Source organism: Salminus brasiliensis, chromosome 12 (assembly GCF_030463535.1).
Source record: "Salminus brasiliensis chromosome 12, fSalBra1.hap2, whole genome shotgun sequence".
NCBI lineage: Eukaryota > Metazoa > Chordata > Actinopteri > Characiformes > Bryconidae > Salminus > Salminus brasiliensis.
The window spans coordinates 38,790,781-38,809,575 of NC_132889.1; the positions used below are offsets into that span (position 1 = coordinate 38,790,781).

At 43.9% G+C, this 18,795-nt stretch overlaps 1 protein-coding gene across 1 annotated transcript; it reads left to right on the forward strand.

Moving 5' to 3' along the window:
• Window positions 1–2,014: 2,014 nt before the first annotated feature.
• rrn3 (RRN3 homolog, RNA polymerase I transcription factor) lies at window positions 2,015–13,238 on the forward strand. The gene is made up of 18 exons (XM_072694203.1): window positions 2,015–2,108; window positions 2,862–2,985; window positions 3,548–3,604; window positions 3,727–3,816; window positions 4,474–4,603; window positions 4,687–4,746; window positions 5,734–5,797; window positions 5,877–5,946; window positions 6,722–6,820; window positions 6,907–6,999; window positions 7,577–7,712; window positions 8,006–8,136; window positions 8,685–8,815; window positions 9,296–9,480; window positions 10,348–10,456; window positions 10,587–10,739; window positions 10,823–10,910; window positions 11,652–13,238. Exons 1-18 carry the CDS (start codon window positions 2,098–2,100, stop codon window positions 11,802–11,804), a joined length of 1,884 nt encoding a protein of 627 aa, XP_072550304.1. The 5' UTR covers window positions 2,015–2,097; the 3' UTR covers window positions 11,805–13,238.
• The last annotated feature ends 5,557 nt before the right edge of the window (window positions 13,239–18,795 follow it).

The window sequence follows — 18,795 nt, forward strand, 5'->3', positions numbered from 1 at the left end:
GTTTATGCTAATTTGTTTACAGTATCTGTTTAGATATTTTTTTTTCATTCAGACTTCAGACTCAGGGTTGGGCAGATTGTCTAAATCTAGTAAATTAAAGATTATTGATGAGCTGGTTCACATTCTGATCAGTAATCCATATTTGTCCATATCACAATTTTAATCTGTTTATTTTTTTTAGTTTTACCTAGAAATGATGTTAAATGTTATGAGATTTTTCATTATTTACCATTTTCAGCCTATTTCTTTAAGTCGCATGAACACGTGTGATTCTACTGATGTTTATGTGTTGTGTTTCTCATTTGAAGAGACTACAGTAGCTCTCCAGGCCCTGGCTCGTGTGTCTCTGTGCTCATTTTAATAGAAGTGTGTTCGGTTCGTTGTGAGAACACACACTGACTCCAGAGGCCTTGTGGAATAATGAATAAACTGAGCTGTATTTTTCTAAATCTGCTGTTTGAGACTCATTCCAGCCCAGAAACGTCTTTTCTGAGTGAAGTGATGCTCAGAACCTTTGCCCGGTGAGGAGTGCGGTGCGGTTCTGTACAGAGACCTCCTCTTATCTTCTGTTTGCTCGTGTAAATTGAGGAACAGCTGGTGGAGGTGTGGAGAGTCGTGGAGGGTGGCAGGGTGAGCCGTTTCCGTCCAGCCCGCTCTGTTTATTTTTAACTAGAGTCCTCCCACGGTTGGGCCGCACTCTGAGATTTATGCCATTCATCTGCAATTCAGATCACAGCTGCTGCCCAACGGCGACACACACACACACACACTACTGAACAGTCCGCAGGGTTAGGATTATCAGACTGACCGGCTCAAACTGGTTAACCAGCATAGCTCTTATATGCTTTCAATTGAGTTGGATGGTTTAGCTGGTTTACCTCTATGTACCAAACTTGCAGACCAGTGCAACCAGCAATGACCAGACTGGTTGACCACCATGACTGTCATGACCAGCTTTAGCAAACTAGTCAACCAATACAACCAGCTTGTCGTCAAGCTTAGTCAGGTTGGTCATTCTGGTGAGCAAATGTTATGCTAAGCTAAAGCTAAGCTGGTAAACCAGTTTAATCTGCTGGTTTTCCAGAACCATGGTCAACCACCTTGACCATCAGAAACCAGCACCATCTGTCTGTGACTCCACAAAACTCTGCAAAATTAAACAGTTTAAGTCATGAGTCAGTCAGAGTGAGGGGTTTAGAGGGGGTTCTAGATAAGCTCCCCCAGTCAGAGCTGTGGTTCTACATTGGAGGTGAAGGGAAGCAGACGTCTGAAGCTCTACTAAAAGCTCCTCACAGAAAGTTCTTCACCTAATGGTGATGAAGACGCTGCCTGATGCCTGAGACACGGTTCTACCAGAGTTCTGAGAAGAGCTCAACTCTAGAACCTGCTTTTAGAACCAGATCATTAAAATGGTGGAGGGATACATGCTGCAGGGTGTAGTGCGGCTACAGAAAGTAGTCCCTAAAGAAAACTGGATTAGTTCAGATTCTCAACTGTTTTACCACCATCATCATCATCATCATCATCATTCCTTATAAAACTCAGAAGACTCATGTAGCTGCACTGGTGGGTTTGGCTAGGAAATAAAATATGGGCTGTATCTGTGTTGTAGTCATGGCGACCGACTCCTGGTTCCATTCACCAGCACTGTAAAGAAAACTGAGATTGTATTTTTTCCCACAATGAAGCACAATCTCACAGTAAACCTCACTCTAAATGGCTTCATTTTGCTCTCTGAATGATGCAGACAGTTTGATCAACTTGGTGGACTTCCCCTTTAATATTTAGCTAGCTATGTATCTATGTATTCGTGCTAAAATTGAAAACACAAATAAGCACAAACCGGGTATAATCTAATGCTAAATATAGCTACATTAGGATGAACATTTATTGAGTGCCAAAATGTTTATTTTTGTATGATTTAATTAAAGTGTGTTGTGTTGTTTTGGCCATGTTGTTACTCCAGGTCGATGGGGGCGCTGTCGGAGTTTAGAGCCATGGTTCTTGTTGTGAGAAGTCCGGCATGGCGCATGTGGTTCTCCAGCTTTATGTAGAATTATTAAAATCATGTAAATTAAGGAGTTTATCAGCGCGTTTATGTTTCTCAGGTACGTCACTTATGTGTTTCGGTCTTACGGCAGTTAAACGGCCAGGCTGTAGCTGGTGTATCGGTCCTTTAGCGAAGTAGCTATAGCTAGCCTGTCACCCTGCAGGGAACACGCCAGGGCTTGTTTATTAGAGACACAGGAGGGTTAACAGGCTGAACACAGCTCTGCGCACATGAGGAAGGGTGTGTATGTTTAGGACTTCTGTAAATAATCTGCTGACACGGAATGTAAGTTCATATTTTGATCGCTAGCTGTCTTCTTTCTGTAATTGTCAGTTCCACCTTAAATGGTGCCGCGGTCTGCCTTCCGCCTCAGTCGCCGGACTGCGACTGGAGCCTATTTAAGGTGGAACGGACAGTTCCAAAAATAAGCCGCCTGACCTCAACCTCAACACGGCAAGACCTCAAAACCTCAAAACACTAAAATGTGCTTTTTAAATATTGAAATATATTTTAGTACATACGCGTTTTAGTTTATAGCTGTTAGAAATGTCACTAAAAGTAGCTAAACAAAAGCAAACAGTCCTCTGCCAAACCCTATAGAGGGTTTAAATAATTTAATTTAACAAAAACTTTTATTAAAAAAATGAGCTGACTCCTAAAACTGAATATTAATAATAATAATAATAAATGTGTGTTTGGAGCATTTACTAAACAATGTTTTGTGTAAAAACCTGTATGTATCTACAGAATCACTTACTGCTCTTTTATCTTTAACATAATCCTGCTTATTATGATCAATAATGTTTTCCAGATTGAAGCCGAGGATCAGCGATCAGTCCGATATGGAAGTGGAGCGAGATTTTATGAACAGTCCACCAATGAAAACTGTGCGATTTGGAAGCAGTGTGAGCAACACATTAGCCAAGGTGAAACAGGTGAGTGCAATTCTGGATAATGATAATAGTAATAATGACAGTAGGTGGGTGATTAAGTAGTGACAACTGATTAATAATCAATAATAAAGAAGTGCTTTCTCAGAAAGTAACAGAGCAGTTTAGAGTCTGCAGTGTGGAACTGTTGTACAGTGGAACGTGAGAACCTAATGTGATATCTGTGGTTCTAGAGCTTTGACTGACTTAAAAACTCGTTTTTTTAAGGTGCTCTGAATCCATATCAGAAAATGCTCAGCATTAAGCTCAGAAATTAGACATTAAAGTATTTGTATGATCTGTATCTGTATCAGCTGATATTCAGCATCACGCTACTCTGATCAGATTGTCATCAGTCGATAGCCAGCATTAAGGTATTTGGATCAGCATTGGTATCAGATGATACTCTGCATTAGGCTCGGATTAGATTGGGCGGATTAAATTGGTATCGGCTCATACTACAGGCCGTCAGTGATCGCTCTTCAGTGATCAGTGAGCTGAGGCTGTGAGGCAGTGAGGAGTATGGGGGGCTGACTGAGCTTCTGATGGTGTGTGTTGTGTGTTTAAGGGAGATACGAGTGATTATGAGCTGATAAAGCATCAACTCGCCGACCCCGACATTAAGGTAGGAGCAGTTTTACATCAGTTAAATGAAAATGAGTAAGAAGTTTACGACCCACACTGACCCACACTGACCCACTCTGACCCACACTGACCCTCTGTCCCTCCCCACCTCTCCTGTTGCAGGATGCTCAGATTATTAACTGGCTGCAGGAGTTCAGGAGCTGCGTCACTCAGCTGGGGAAAGAACACGAGCAGCTGATCCATTCGGTTCTGGTAAGAGTTCTCATCTCACTCACTCACTCACTCGCTCACTCACTTACTTACTCACTCATTAGCTCACTCAGTTGTTGACTTGCTCCCTTGTTCACTTGTTTGTTTACTCACTCACTTAAACACTCACTCATTAGTTCACCTAGTTGTTCACTCACTTACTCACTTGTTCACTCACTCACTCGTTAGCTTGCTCACTCACTCATTAGGTCACCTAGTTGTTCATTTAGTTACTCACTCGTTCACTCACTGACTCATTTATTAGGTCACCCACTCACTCGTTAGCTCACCTAGTTAGTCACTCATTAGCTCTCTCGTTCACTCACTTGTTCACTCACTTACTCATTTATTTGCTCTCTCACTCATTAGCTCACTTGGTTGCTCACTCACTTGTTCACTCATTAGCTCACTTGTACACTCACTCATTCATTAATTTGCTCGTTCATGTGTTCATTCGTTCACTCACTCTTGTGACACCTGTGTACTCATGATCAGGCCTATTAAGAAGAAATGAGAGACCTGGCAAAAATAAATGGACAGAATGACGTGCCATCACAAGCTGATAGTGTGTCCTTTTTAACAGTTGGTCTAAAGTAAGAGTGTGTGTGTGTGTGTGTGTGTGTGTGTGTGTCTCTCTCTCTCTCTCTCTCTCCTGATCAGAGGCTGCCGTGGCTGGGCCGGAGTCCGGCTGTGGTGGACGAGTATTTGGCGTTCCTGGGTAACCTCATCTCCGCGCAGACGGTTTTCCTCCGGCCGTGTCTCAGAATGCTGGTCTCCAGTTTCACTCCCAGTGAGTGTCGTTCTCTGGTCTCTGGCTGAGTGTGTTATTGATCTGTGATCAGTGATGATTAATCAGACTCTCGACTCTTGTAGAGAGAATACGAATCCAGGAAGGAAACGTGGATATCTCCGATTCTGACGACGACGACGAGGGTAAGTCCCTTTTCCTAAAGTTCCTAAAGTCAGGGCTGCCCAGCATGGGCCGAGCGCCACACTGGGATTATACTGGTCCACACTGGGATTCCATTTGTGCTTCAGCTATGTTCAAGCACTCTGGCAGGGTTAAAGGGCCAGTACCCGACATTGTCTTCAAACCTATATTCATATAAAACACCAAACCAAAAAAAGGAAAATAGAATATTTTTTAATTATATTTTTCTTTGTCATTTTATCTCTTTGATCCATCAAACCACCTCAGAAGGTCTGTGATTGTTCAGAATGATCGCATCCCTCAGTAAAACCTCCAGTGATTGGTTAGAAGGCTCATTGATCCAGTTGTATAAAATGTAAAACAAAGATTGTCCCTAAAACAGTGATAATTAATTTATATAATAATAATTAACTTTATATATATATATATATATATATATATATATATATATATATATATATATATATATATATATATATGTATGTATAACTTTATATATATAATAATATATTTAATATATATATTTTATATATATAATAATAATTAACTCTCACTGATCACTGACTTTGTTTATTTGGGTTTATTCTAATGTTATATAGAGTTAATTACAGGTAGACACTCTCACTGATCACTGACTTTGTTTATTTGGGTTTATTCTAATGTTATATAGAGTTAATAACAGGTAGACACTCTCACTGACCACTGACTTTATGTTTATTAGGGTTTATTCTAATGTTATATAGAGTTAATTACAGGTAGACACTCTCACTGACCACTGACTTTATGTTTATTTGGGTTTATTCTAATGTTATATAGAGTTAATAACAGGTAGACACTCTCACTGATCACTGACTTTGTTTATTAGGGTTTATTCTAATGTTATATAGAGTTAATTACAGGTAGACACTCTCACTGACCACTGACTTTCTGTTTACTTAAGTTTATTTTAATATTTTAATGTAATTAAACCTTATATTATGTTTATTTAGACCTCCCCAGGATATTTGATCAGTGTCATCAGGCGCTGCAGATGATTGCAAGATATGCCCCGTCGTAAGTAATGCTAAAACACCAACACATGCACAGGTTCTTTATTCAGTCTGAGATTAAAGCCTGACTGTTTTGTGTACAGAACCAGCCGGTTCCTGATGCCAATCCTCAGTGAGAACTTTCCTTTCGTGCAGAAATCTCCCAGAGTGCTGGTAAGCTCAGTGTCCTTTTTCCAGTACACATTTTCCCTCATTTCAATTTTCCCCAAATGTAGTCCATCAGCCAAGTCACATTTGGTGTCTGAAGTTTGCTTTCTTAGCGTATCCGACTAAAATACGGCACAAAGCTACAAAGAGCAGCAGCACCTGAAGCCTGAGCTGTGTCCATACCTACACCATTGTCCTGTATCAGCGCCACCTTAACTCAGAAGCTTCAGGATCATGCTGATTCTCCACTGCCTGAACTGAACAGGGAGAAGGGCGTCTCCATCATTCCCACTCCGGGCCGGAGCACTGCTGCTACTGCACTATGGAGCTTTGGTGGTGGAGCTGTAAGAGGAGAACCTCTCTCCACAACTGCTGCTGTGTAACGCTGCAGAACCCATAGAGTCATATTCGTGTAAAATCCTGTAGTGTTACCCTACAGCTCTCAGACTGTCCAGAAATGCACGTGTACAGCTGTCCATGAGGGGGCGCTGAAAGCCTGATTTGTGTTTACTGCAGTGGAGTTAAATTGAATTACACTCAGAATTACTCATCCTTGCAGAACACTGCTCAAAGCGTGTGGAGGTGTTCAGGAGGTGTTCATTAACCTCTAATAGACTTGATTATGTGGTTTTGGACACTGTAGGACTCTGTTATCTAGAACAGCTCCAGTGTAACTTCAGACACCAAACGCTGACTACATTTGGGTACGGTGGCGGGGTTAACAGCAGCTCTTCTAATTCCTGATGTACAGTATGGTGAAGGTGTGTGTGTGTTTATGTAGGAGTGTTATGTCCATAACCTGCTGAGGATTGTGGTGTATATCCCCACATTGAGGAGGGACGTGCTGGAGCTCATCATCAGCAAAATGCTCACGCTGGATGTAAGAGTCTTCTCTTCTTTCCCTTCTTACTCTACTGTACTGGGAGAGGCCTTCATATTCTGAGCTCTAAGCAATTTTGTTTATAGGTGAGCGCCCCCCGCAGCGAGGTTGAGGATGTGGAGAGCTCAGGTCGACAGAACCAGAGCGCAGAATCTCAGGAGGATTTCCTATTCGACATGGTGAGTTTCAGAGCCTCCTGTAGTGTATTACAGTATGTCAGAATGAGCGTGTGAATCATATGAACATTATAGAGCATTATAGAGCGCCCCCTACGCTTCCTGTAGTGTATTACAGTCTGTCAGAATGAGTGTGTGGATCATATGAACATTATAGAGCATTATAGAGCGCCCCCTATGCTTCCTCTAGTGTATTACAGTCTGTCAGAGTGAGCGTGTAGATCATATGAACATTATAGAGCATTATAGAGCGCCCCCTACGCTTCCTGTAGTGTATTACAGTGTCAGAGTGAGCGTGTAGATTATATGAACATTATAGAGCATTATAGAGCGCCCCCCTACGCTTCCTGTGGTGCATTACAGTCTGTCAGAATGAGCTTGAGGATCATATGAACATTATAGAGCATTATAGAGCGCCCCCTACACTTCCTGTGGTGCATTACAGTCTGTCAGATGCTTGGTTAATGTTGCTAACAGACACTGGACAATCTTTTGAATGTTAGCTTGCGCTCTCTCTCTCTCTCTCTCTCTCTCTCTCTCTCTCTCTCTCTCTCTCTCTCTCTCTCTCTCTGTTTGTCAGGATGATGATGACGATTCTCCAGTGAAGAGCTCCCAGCCTGTGGATGGGACGCCAATGCTTCACCCTGTAGCAGAAAGACTGGACACCCTCATGAGCGTCCTGCTGGCCTTCATTAAAGACATGTGTCATATTGATGGTAATGGTAATTGACGCTAATAACTAATAACATGCCCTTCATAAACCTCCCAAAAACTATCCAGTGGTAGCCGTCATCTTCATGGATCAGGTCGGGTCCAAGAGTGACAGTGGTTTACCATTTAAAATGACTCCAGATCAGCTGCTGAGTGTGTGTGTGAGTGTGTGTGTGAGTGTGTGTGTGAGTGTGTGTGTGAGTGTGTGTGTGAGTGTGTGTGTGAGTGTGTGAGTGTGTGTGTGAGAGTGTGTAATGACCGTAGGAAGCAATAACACACAGAGGACTGTCCTTTGCAGGTTCTCTGGATGTGGAGAGGGCTAAAGGTGTCTACAGAGACCTGGTGTATGTGTTTGACAAGCTGGTGCTGCCCACACATGCGTCCTGCCACGTGCAGTACTGCGTGTTCTACCTGTGCAGCTTCCGCCTGGTAAGTGACCACACCACACACACTCCAACACAGCCGATGTTACAGCTCGCAGCTCGCAGACCCCTAAACCCAGGCTGTAACAGCCGATGTTACATCAGCAGGCCACGCCTACTATTCCCCAAACCACAGGTTGGATTTTTATGGGCCAATCAGAACTGAGAGCCGAGCATCTGCCTTCAGATCAGAAGTGGCCCAAGCACCGATGTGCACCGATTATGGAGTGGGTAGAGCACAAATGCTGGGTTATGATTTTGGATTTTTGGTCTTATTTACAGTATAATAGATCTGTAAATAAGAGAGGTGTCTGTCTAATGTCTAACTTTCATTTTCCCAGTTTTGCTGGGGAATCTAAGCCGAATGTGAGGGATATCCATAGGTCCTTTTGTCCCTCACCTCCCCCCTTGTTAGACTTGCCGTCATAAATATTCTATTATACAAGTGTTAAATTGGTTAAATGGGTTTCAGGATTGGAGCGAAAGCCTTCAGGAAGGTGGCTGGGCAGCCCTGGTTTGTTCTGGAAGTGTAAATGTTCCTCTTCTGTTGTTTAGGGTTTGGCAGAGGCATTTTTGGATCACCTGTGGAAGTTCCTGCAGAGCCCCTCCCAGCCCCCGGTGCTCAGACAGGCTGCTGCTGGGTATATGGGCAGTTTCCTAGCCAGAGCAAAGTTCCTGCCCATCGCGTACGTACCTCTATTTCTGCTGCCCCTCATGCTGGAGAAAAGTTTCCCAGATGAGGTTAAAATCAGTCAGACTGCAAAAGCTCTGCAGATTCATACTGGATAAAAATCACTCAATACTTATTACTGCCAGACTGTAAATAACCACACACAGCAGATTCATACTGGATTAAAAAAAAAAAAAAAAAACACACACACACACACTAATATAGTTAATATAGTGTGGATGTAATGTATTTATTTACACACACATGCCACAAGATCCATATTTTTAAAAAAGATTCGTGAGAGATAAAAAGATGCTTAATGTAAAAAAAAAAAAAAAAAAAAAAAAAAGGGATACAAATAAAAGAGATGTTTAAATGCAGTGATAAGGTTTTGTCTGTGGAGGTTCTTAAACTTTTCTTTAAACATCATGGTTGTCTCTCTGTGTGTGTGTGTGTGTGTGTGTGTGTGTGTGTGTGTGTGTGTGTGTTTCTCTAGGACGGTGCGGGCCTGTCTGGACCTGCTGGTTCCGTGGCTCCATCTGTACATAGACAGCCAGGACTCGGGCTCCAAGGCGTTCTGTGACGTTTCTCTGCACGGACCGTTCTACTCCACCTGCCAGGCCGTCTTCTACACGCTCATCTTCAGACACAGGGCCATACTGGAGGGCAACATGAAGAAAGGTGTGTCTGCAGATTCTACAGCTTCTCACTCACTGCTTCTGCAAAAAATAAATCTGTGGACACCTTGAATTTCACACCTGACCAGATTAAGCCTAAATATCATTGTTCTCTGAAAATGCTACTCTACATGTCCCAATACTTATGGACACCCTTTTCCTGACCCCTAATGTCACGTACCCAGTGCAGAGCTTGGGCTAGAGGGGTATAAAGCCCCTCAGCATTGGGCTGTGGGGGTTCTCTAGAGGGATGATGGAGCTCTGTCCAGTACTTTCGGGATAAGTTGGAGTGGCAGAACTAATCATCCAACCTCAGAACCTGACCTCACTGATGCTCACCTCACGAGTACATCTAATGTACTCGTTTCTGAGATAATTAGTATTAGTTGCTCTTGAGCTCCCCCTACAGTTGAGGAGTAATTCACGCTCTGAGCGCCCCCTCATGGACGGTTGTACACGAGCATTTCTGGAAAATCTGAGACAAGCTGCAGAAGCTTGATCTGAAGGTGGAGCAGCATGTGGGCTGAGGTGGTAGAGTAATACTACAGGATTCTACACTAATATGACTCTATGGGTTCTGCAGCGTTACACAGCAGTTCTGGAGAGAGGTTCTCCTCCTGCAGCTCCACCACCAAACCTCCATAGTGCAGTAGCAGCAGCAGCGCTCTGGCCCGGAGTGGGAATGACGGAGACGCTGTTCTCCCTGTTCAGTTCAGGCAGTGGAGCATCAGCCTGATCCTGAAGCTGCTGATACAGGATGATGGTTTATGAGAAACCCAAAGCCCTTTACCAGTTCAGATATGGTACTTGAGGGCTGGGTACCGCGTTGTTATGGAGACCCCTAAACCCATGACTCTGTGTTGTGTGTCAGGTTTGGCGTACCTGCAGAGTCTGAATCTGGAGCGGATCGTGATGTGCCAGTTAAACCCTCTGAAAGTCTGTCTGCCAGCCGTCACTAACATGTTCGCTGCCATCACCAGGTAAAACACACCACAGATCTCTCTCTCTTACTCACACACAGACACACACACACACACACACACACACACACACACACACCCCTCCGGGTCTGCAGCGACAGTAAAGCCATTCTCTTGTCTGTTCCTCCAGGAAGTATCAGCTGGTGTTCTGCTACACCATCATCGAGCGGAACAACCGGCAGCAGCTGCCGATCATCAGGAGCTCCGTGGGCGGGGACTCACTGTCCACCAACACCAATCCTCTGGACACCTTCTTCCCCTTTGACCCCTACCTGCTGAAGAGGTCAGTGCAGAGGCCGCAGTGTGTGCTGTCTCCCTGCTGTTGTGCTAAAACCAGTCTAAGAGTGTGTCTGTGTTCCTCGTCAGGTCTGGAAGACTTTTTGAGTCCATCTATCAGGTGTGGGAAGAGCCGTCGGACTGCCTGCTGGACGCTCCTAAGAAGGACGTCAGAAAGGTACTGTATCAGTGTAGCTGCAGTTAAAGGAACAGTCTGTCGTTCTGGAGTTTACTTCTGTAATTTTACTCTGGAGCTGCCTTAACCGTGTGGAGGTGCTCAGTAATCTTAAATATGATTTTTCAAAAATGCATATTTATATATTTTATTTCATTAAATATTTTCACTATTTGTTTACTAATTTATATGTACAAAATCAGCACCAGCTAATTTGTCTTTCTACATTGTTAGTTCATTCACTTCAGTGATATTATTTTTTTAATTAGATTTAAAACACTAATTAAGCTGCTAATTAATTAATTAATGCTAATTATTTTTTTAAAATTAATATATAATTAATATTAATAAAAAGTCATTTTTAATTAAATGTAATCTTTTTTATAAATAAAGTGTTAAAATTGCAGAAAAAATAATGTTAAAATCATCTGAACTGGGTTCTGGTTCAGATGATGGTTGCTATGGTGCTATGTTGTTCCATATGGTTGCTATGGTGCTGCTAAGTGGCTGTTAAGTAATAACGATAAAATAGTACCAAAAAGCTAAAATAAGGACTTCATAGCTCAGTATTTCGGCCCATGTTCTAGATAACAGTGAGTCCTACAGCGTCAGAGAGTGAGGAGCTCTCTGAACACGCTGTGTGGGGTGATGTAGCCATGCGGTTAGCACCATGCTAATTGGTGTACATTAGCCTCGTAGCTCCAGTGTGAAACTATCCTGCTTGGTCTTGTTGTCCTGTCTCAGGTCTCTGCAGATGACGAGGACGATTTCCTGCAGTCCGAAACCCCTCAGGGTGACGTGATGATGGGTGTGACTCCCGGCTCCTTCGACTCTCACCTGCGGAGCCCCAGCAGCGTAGGGTCTCCACCTATAGCCTTCCTCCAGCGGCCGTTCTGATTCCGATGGGCTCACCTGAGCCTGATTGAGACGTGCGGTCTGCACAGTGCACACCGTGCTAATTGGCTCCCGTTATGTGGCAGCTATGCTAGCCTAGGGGTGGGCGATATGACTGAGAGAAAGTTTAACGATACCTGAAGACGAAGATTTTCACCAACAGTAAAGTGTAGCCACCTTTCTGTGTCTCCGTCATGTGAAAACTCCATGAACATGGACAGGGACATAAGTCCAGACCAAACAGGTCTGAGGAGCTTCTCCTGCTCCAGGTTTCTCCTGCTGTTGGACGAGGGGAGCTTTAATAAGGGTTCGAAGAACGCCACTACCTGCTGTGCTGTATTAGCTGTATTTACTACACCCTTAAAAAAGAGGGGGTTCTTCAAGGGTTCTGTAGTAAAAGCAGGGCTTTCGTGCAGAACCGTCACAACCATCAACATACCAGCTGAATGATGCTGAAATGGATTTTCATAAATGAGGAAAACCTTGTGTTTATGGTTCCATATAGCACCAGAAAAGGGTTCTCTAATTCTAGGGGTTCTACAGGTTCTTGCCAGAACCATAACCATTCAAAAAACGTAAAAGTTTAAAGGCATAAACGGTTCCTTGCCTGATTAACTGGATTGTCATGTACGAGGACATGCTTGTAAATGTAACCTTTAATAAAACAGGTTCTATATAGAACCTGAAAGAACCCCCTGTTAAGTACTAGTCAGATTCTATTTCAGCTTAGAACATCAGATTAGTGTTTAGCTGAGAAGATAAAGAAGCAGCTTTTGATTCTAATGTTCTGATAGGAGGCGTCCCAGTTTTTCTGAGGTTTGATAAACAGACCCGAGTCCCGCTCTCTCCTCGGTCAGTGCCGCTCAAATACTGGTAAATCCGCACCGTTCATGAACATAAGGAGAAGTGTATCACTATAATCTTAAATATGGTCATATTGCTCACTCCTACGGTAGCCTCACAGCTCCAGTTCAAAGCTAAAGACTGTTGGACCACAGGAGACCACAAGGGGGCGCTAATAGCACACCAGAATTTGTCTGGGTTTGTTTTTTTTGTACCCTCAGCTGAACTGTTCAGTGCAGAAGACGTTTGTTTGCACACGGTCGCGTCTTTCAGGAGGACTGAGGAGTGTTGCTGGAGGGGGAGTCGTAGCCGGACTGTAGAAACACTCACGGGTTTGAGCTCAGATTTGATCGTCTTTATTTTCTATTTTATTATTTATTGCGTGTGAGGAAAGCTATGATCATGAAAACTGCAGAACACAGAATATGATGAAAGATGTTTTCAGGATCAGTGATGCTCAGCAGATTATAGCAGGAAGGAATCTGTAGAGTTCAGTCTCCTCTTTAATTTGGTTTATTTTAGATTTTATTGCTGTTTTTTCACCTCTGTTAAAAAAAAGGCAAGAAATTCAGAATAAAAACAGTTTGAATGTAAGTCTTGTTTGTTCTTTTGTCTTTTTTTATCTTTTTACTTTCAGGTTAAGCAAATCACATGATCAGTGATAAATAATGATAATTAATATGTTATATGGACAAAAGTATTGGAACACCTGCTCATTCACTGTTTCTTCTGAAGTCAAGGCTGTTTAAAAGGGTTTCTCCTGCTGTTGTTGGAGTAACTGTCCAGAGAAGAAGACTTTCTACTAGATTTAGGAGAAGGAGCATTGCTGTAAGGATTTGATTGCATTCAGTGGCAAGTGCATTAGTGAGGTAAGGATGTTGTTTGATGATCACCACCCCACCTCATCATCCCCAAATCATCCTAGAAGTACTGGATGGAGCTCCACCACCATCATTCCAGAGAACATAGTTCTTCCACTGCTCCACAGCTCCTCAATGCTGGGGGGCTTTATACCCCTCTAGCCCACACCTGGCGTTATTAGGCAGCATGGAGCCAACAGGGTCATGATGTTGATTGGACTCCAGAGAGTCCTATTCTATTGGCAGTACTTCTCTACAGGGACTAGGCAAGCTGTGTGTGTGTGTGTGCGTGTGCATCTGTGTCATCATTGTGTGCATTTATTAGAAGGGGTGTCCGCAAACATTTGGACACTAAACTAAGCTCAGGCATCATGCAGCGTCTTCATCACCATTAGGTGAAGAACTTTCTGTGAGGAGCTTTTATTAGAGCTGCAGACGTCTGCTTCCCTTCACCTCCACTGTAGAACCACAGCTCTGACTGGGGGAGCTTATCTAGAACCGCCACTGTAGAACAGCTCTGACTGGGGGAGCTTATCTAGAACCAACCCTGACTCTGAGTCTGTTTCTACTATATCTGGGTGCTGATGAAGATTGCTGTGTTACATCACTGTGTTTTTGAGTACAGGTGTGTGTGTCTGATCCAGCAGACCAGCCTGAGTGTGAAGTGTGCAGATGTGTGCAGCTGTACGGGTTTAAAAATAGTCCACCACAAGCTGTTGAGGCTGCAGACGGATTACCCACGCATTACAGTACACACACTTCCTTCTTCTGAAGTTTGAGCTGCGTTATTTTAAACCATTGTTGTTTTGATTGATTAGAGTGATGTCTGTGTGTAAAGGGTTCTGGTAGATAGCTGGGAGGCCCCAGACTTGTGATCGGTGTGCAGGCCGCTCCTCTGCAGAACGAGTTAGAGGAGAAAATCCCAAAAGCCTCATTTGCTGTCAGTTAGCAGGCGAGGATCTGAGCCTGTCTGAGAAATCCTGTATTTCTGTATGAGAGGAGCTCAGAAGTGTCTGCTAAACACCATCACTTCTACCTCAGGCGACCTGGGATTACATTCACTGTGTCTGTGATGTCACAGCCAGTCTCTCAGCAGTCTGTTAAATCGATTCAAACTCTATTAGTTCAGTACAGTCCTATACTGTTTGAAGCAGAAAACACACACTCAAAAATCTGCGTCCAAATACTTATGACCAGTGAAAAGATGCTGCTGTCAAACCCACAGTCACATCTACAGTACACTCCTGACCCACCATCACATCTACAGTACACTCCTGACCCACCATCACATCTACAGTACACTCCTGACTGACCCACCATCACATCTACAGTACACTACTGACTGAACCACCATCACATCTACAGTACACTCCTGACTCACCATCACATCTAAAGTACACTCCTGACCCACTATCACATCTACAGTACACTCCTGATGCACCATCACATCTACAGTACACTCCTGATGCACCATCACATCTACAGTACGCTCCTGACCCACCATCACATCTACAGTACGCTCCTGACTGACCCACCATCACATCTACAGTACACTACTGACTGACCCACCATCACATCTACAGTACACTCCTGACTGACCCACCATCACATCTACAGTACACTCCTGACTGACCCACCATCACATCTACAGTACACTCCTGACCCACCATCACATCTACAGTACGCTCCTGACTGACCCACCATCACATCTACAGTACACTCCTGACGCACCAGCGGCTGTCAGTGAATATGAAGGGTGTCTCTCATTGTTCTCAGTGTGTGACAGTACCTCCACCATGTTTGGAGGCTGTACCTTAGCCTGGCTAGGGACCTCCACAACCACATTAAATGGTGTAAATGAATGCCAGTCCATCACGGTTTAAGGGCACAGTGTATTTGAGTGTTGTTGCTGATCATGGCGATGGCGGCGACGATGACCATTCACGGTTCTTCAGTGCTGGATCCTCCCAGTCTCTGAACACCTGTGGGATGTGGTAGAACAGGATTTCTGATAAATCTGCAGAACTGAGGCTGTTTAGGGGTTCCTAATAAAATGCTCAGTAAGTGCAGCTTAAGATGCAGCCTAAAAAAACGACTCGCAGTCGGATCGTTATTCTCTTCCCTTTAATAAAAACAATAAAACAAAAGAAAGAGATTTAGGCCACACATATGATGCAATCTAGTGACATTACAGAACTACAGTATAATCAGTGTTAGTAGAGCGAGTGCAATCAGTAACATAAACAAGATCAATCAGACACACAACTGCACTGTTAAAGTTACACACACTTACACACACTCCCACCGTACCGCGGGTGCCGGGGACCAGCGCATCCCACTGTAAGTGCTGTATCCTCCCTAACACTGAACTGTCTGCTGCAATACTGCTAACGTCTTATTGTGATGGTCCACTGTAGCTTCCCATCTGTACTGTAACTGGAATTTAACTGAAAATCCAATAAACGTAACCTTTCGGCTCCATGCTGCCTAATCCCAGGCGTGGGCTAGAGGAGTGTAAAGCCCCCCAGCATTGAGGAGCTGGAGCAGTGGAAGAACTGTGTTCTCTGAAGTGATGGTGGTGGAGCTCCATCCAGTACTTCTGGATGGGATAAGTTGGCGAGTTGGGGATGATGTTCCTGAATGCAATCAAATCCTCACAGCAACTCTCCTCCAGAATCTAGTAGAAATCTTCTCCTCTGGACAGTTGAGACAGTCACTCAAACAAAAGCTTTTCAAAAGATTTCAGAAGAAGCAATGAATGAGCAGGCGTCCCAATACTTTTGTCCACATAGTGTAGCTCGCTAGAAAGTTGGCTACCCTGCTACACAAACAGCCTGGCCAACTCACGCTGCTAAGGTGGTTGACCTTCTAAGCTCTTGACCAGTATATGGTATGTTTTCGTTTGAGTTTGATGGTTTAACTGGTCTACCAGCGTGAACAACCTGACCGAGCTAGCCAACCAGTATGACCAGCAGGACCACACTGGTCCACAAGTATTCCCAGACTGGATAAACTGTTCAGCCAGCTTTACCAGCTTGAAGCTGGTCATGTTAGTAGACCATCAAACTGACAGAGAATGTTTTCATCTGGACGAGCAGCTCGACCATCAGAGACCAGCTTAGACCTGATCTGAATCCAGTCAGAAGCTCAGTTCGAGGAACTGCAATGTGGAAAATCAGCCCTACGCTACTGTGGACCATCACAATGAAGGTGATTTGGGTTTCTGTAGATTGGCCTGAGGTGATACACTGTCATATGACCTCCAGGGACCTCCAGAAGTCACTCTGTAGGAGCAGTGGAGCTCTAGTGAAGATGCACTGCCTGTCAAAAGTTTGTGGACACTGCCTTCTTTTGAAATCCTAAAGCTTGTTTGGGCCAAAGGTGGTTTAAACACCTGAAAGGTCTGAGGTATTCCCAGTATTGATGTCCCAGTCAAGTTTTCCGCCCCCTGATCCAATCAGAGTACCCTAATGCTGCCTGTTACCAAGACGTGGCAAGACGTGCTGTTAATTAACACTAGAAACCAGTAAAATCACTCTTTGTAGGACCACGGTATGCAAAGGTGGCAAATCCATGTCCAGAAAGTACAAATTCACCCCAGGATTTAACAGCTGCCTGGTTGCTTTTTACTTTCTGGATCTGGATCTGCTGAGCTGAGCTGAGCTGGGGTGGATTGTTAATCTCTGGACCTGGATTTGCCACCCCTGGCTGGTAGGTGATGTGACCCACATCAGTGTAAGTGTGTGAAAAGGAGACGACTAAAACAGCGACAGCGTTCGGACCCACAAGCAAGCCAGACCTTCTGCTCTATAATCGAATATTCAAAATATAAAATCTCCAAAACATTAGAGCACTTCTCAGAACAGATATACGCATCATATCAAATGATAAGACTCAGCTAAGAGATCATAAGCGGCCGCTGTTTCGCTCTGCTCGGCCTGCAGGCTGCTCCGCCACATGAGTTCACATGAGTTCAGAGGACTGATACTGTACAGAGAGTTAAACCTCAGCGAGACTGAAGCAAAGTCAGAACGCTCCTGTTCTAGATAACCCTCTCAGGTCCAGCGTTGTGCAGCGGCTGTCCAAATATTTGTGGCCACCCCTTGAATAAAATGAATGCCTTCAGTTTAGCCTCTTTAAGCTGCACCCATTGCTGACAAGAAGTGCAAAAGCACACACACAGCTTGTCTAGTCCCTGTAGAGAAGAAGTACTGCCAATAGAATAGGACTCTCTGGAGCAGATCAACATCATGACCCTATTGGCTCCATGCTGCCTAATAATGCCAGGCGTGGACTAGAGGGGTATAAAGCCCCCCAGCATTGAGGAGCTGTGGAACAGTGGAAGAACTGTGTTCTCTGGTCTGATGGTGGTGAAGCTCCATCCAGTACTTTTGGATGGGATGAGTTGAGGATGATTAGGTGGGGTGTTGATCATCAGCCAACATCCTGACCTCATTAACACTACTGGATGCAATCAAATCCTCACAGCAATGCTCCTCCAAAATCTTTTATATATCCCAAGAAGAAACCCCAGCAGTAAATTGAAGTGAATCAGCAAGTATCTCGATACTTATAGTGCATATAGTGTATTCTGCACCTACAGTCATTGGCCACTATATCGGAAACCCCTACAGTTCAGGTGTACAGACAGCAGCCCATTTCTAACCCATCCATCAATGGAAAAGACCGATATAGTACTTTGAATGGACCCGGTGACCGGTTTCAGTCCAGGGAACATTTAGAGCCGTAGTAAATGTAGTAAAGGTGTTCAGTTTATGTTATTATATATTAAGAACATGTACAGCCCATTAGATCTTTTTTTTTTTTAACATGGTTAACATGGGCCTCGTTCCAGTAGTAGATGGAGTAGATGTATATGGAGGTCATTGTGGAGTAGTTGGTAACACCACCTTCCCTGCGTCAGACTGGGGTTCAATTCCACAGCTGGACAAATACACCACTCTACCCCAATAAGAGCTCTTGGGTATGACTCCTAACGCTCCGTTCTCTTGCCTGTCCTAAACTGGTGTTTCCGATAAAATGGCCAAAGTGTGTAGCTACAAAGTCGGAATACCTAATAGAGTGTAAACTAAATGAGTAAATAAATGTAAGATGAGACGTCCTCACTGGACGGACACAAAGATGGACCTTATCGGGTTTCCCATGACCGTCGTAATGAAGGTTTTGCTCATTAAGCCGTCCAGTCGGTTCTGGTTTACTGGCCTTCCAGCATTCTGACTTGGCTTCCGTCCACTGATCAGACTGTAAGTTAAATACGTTAATATACAATG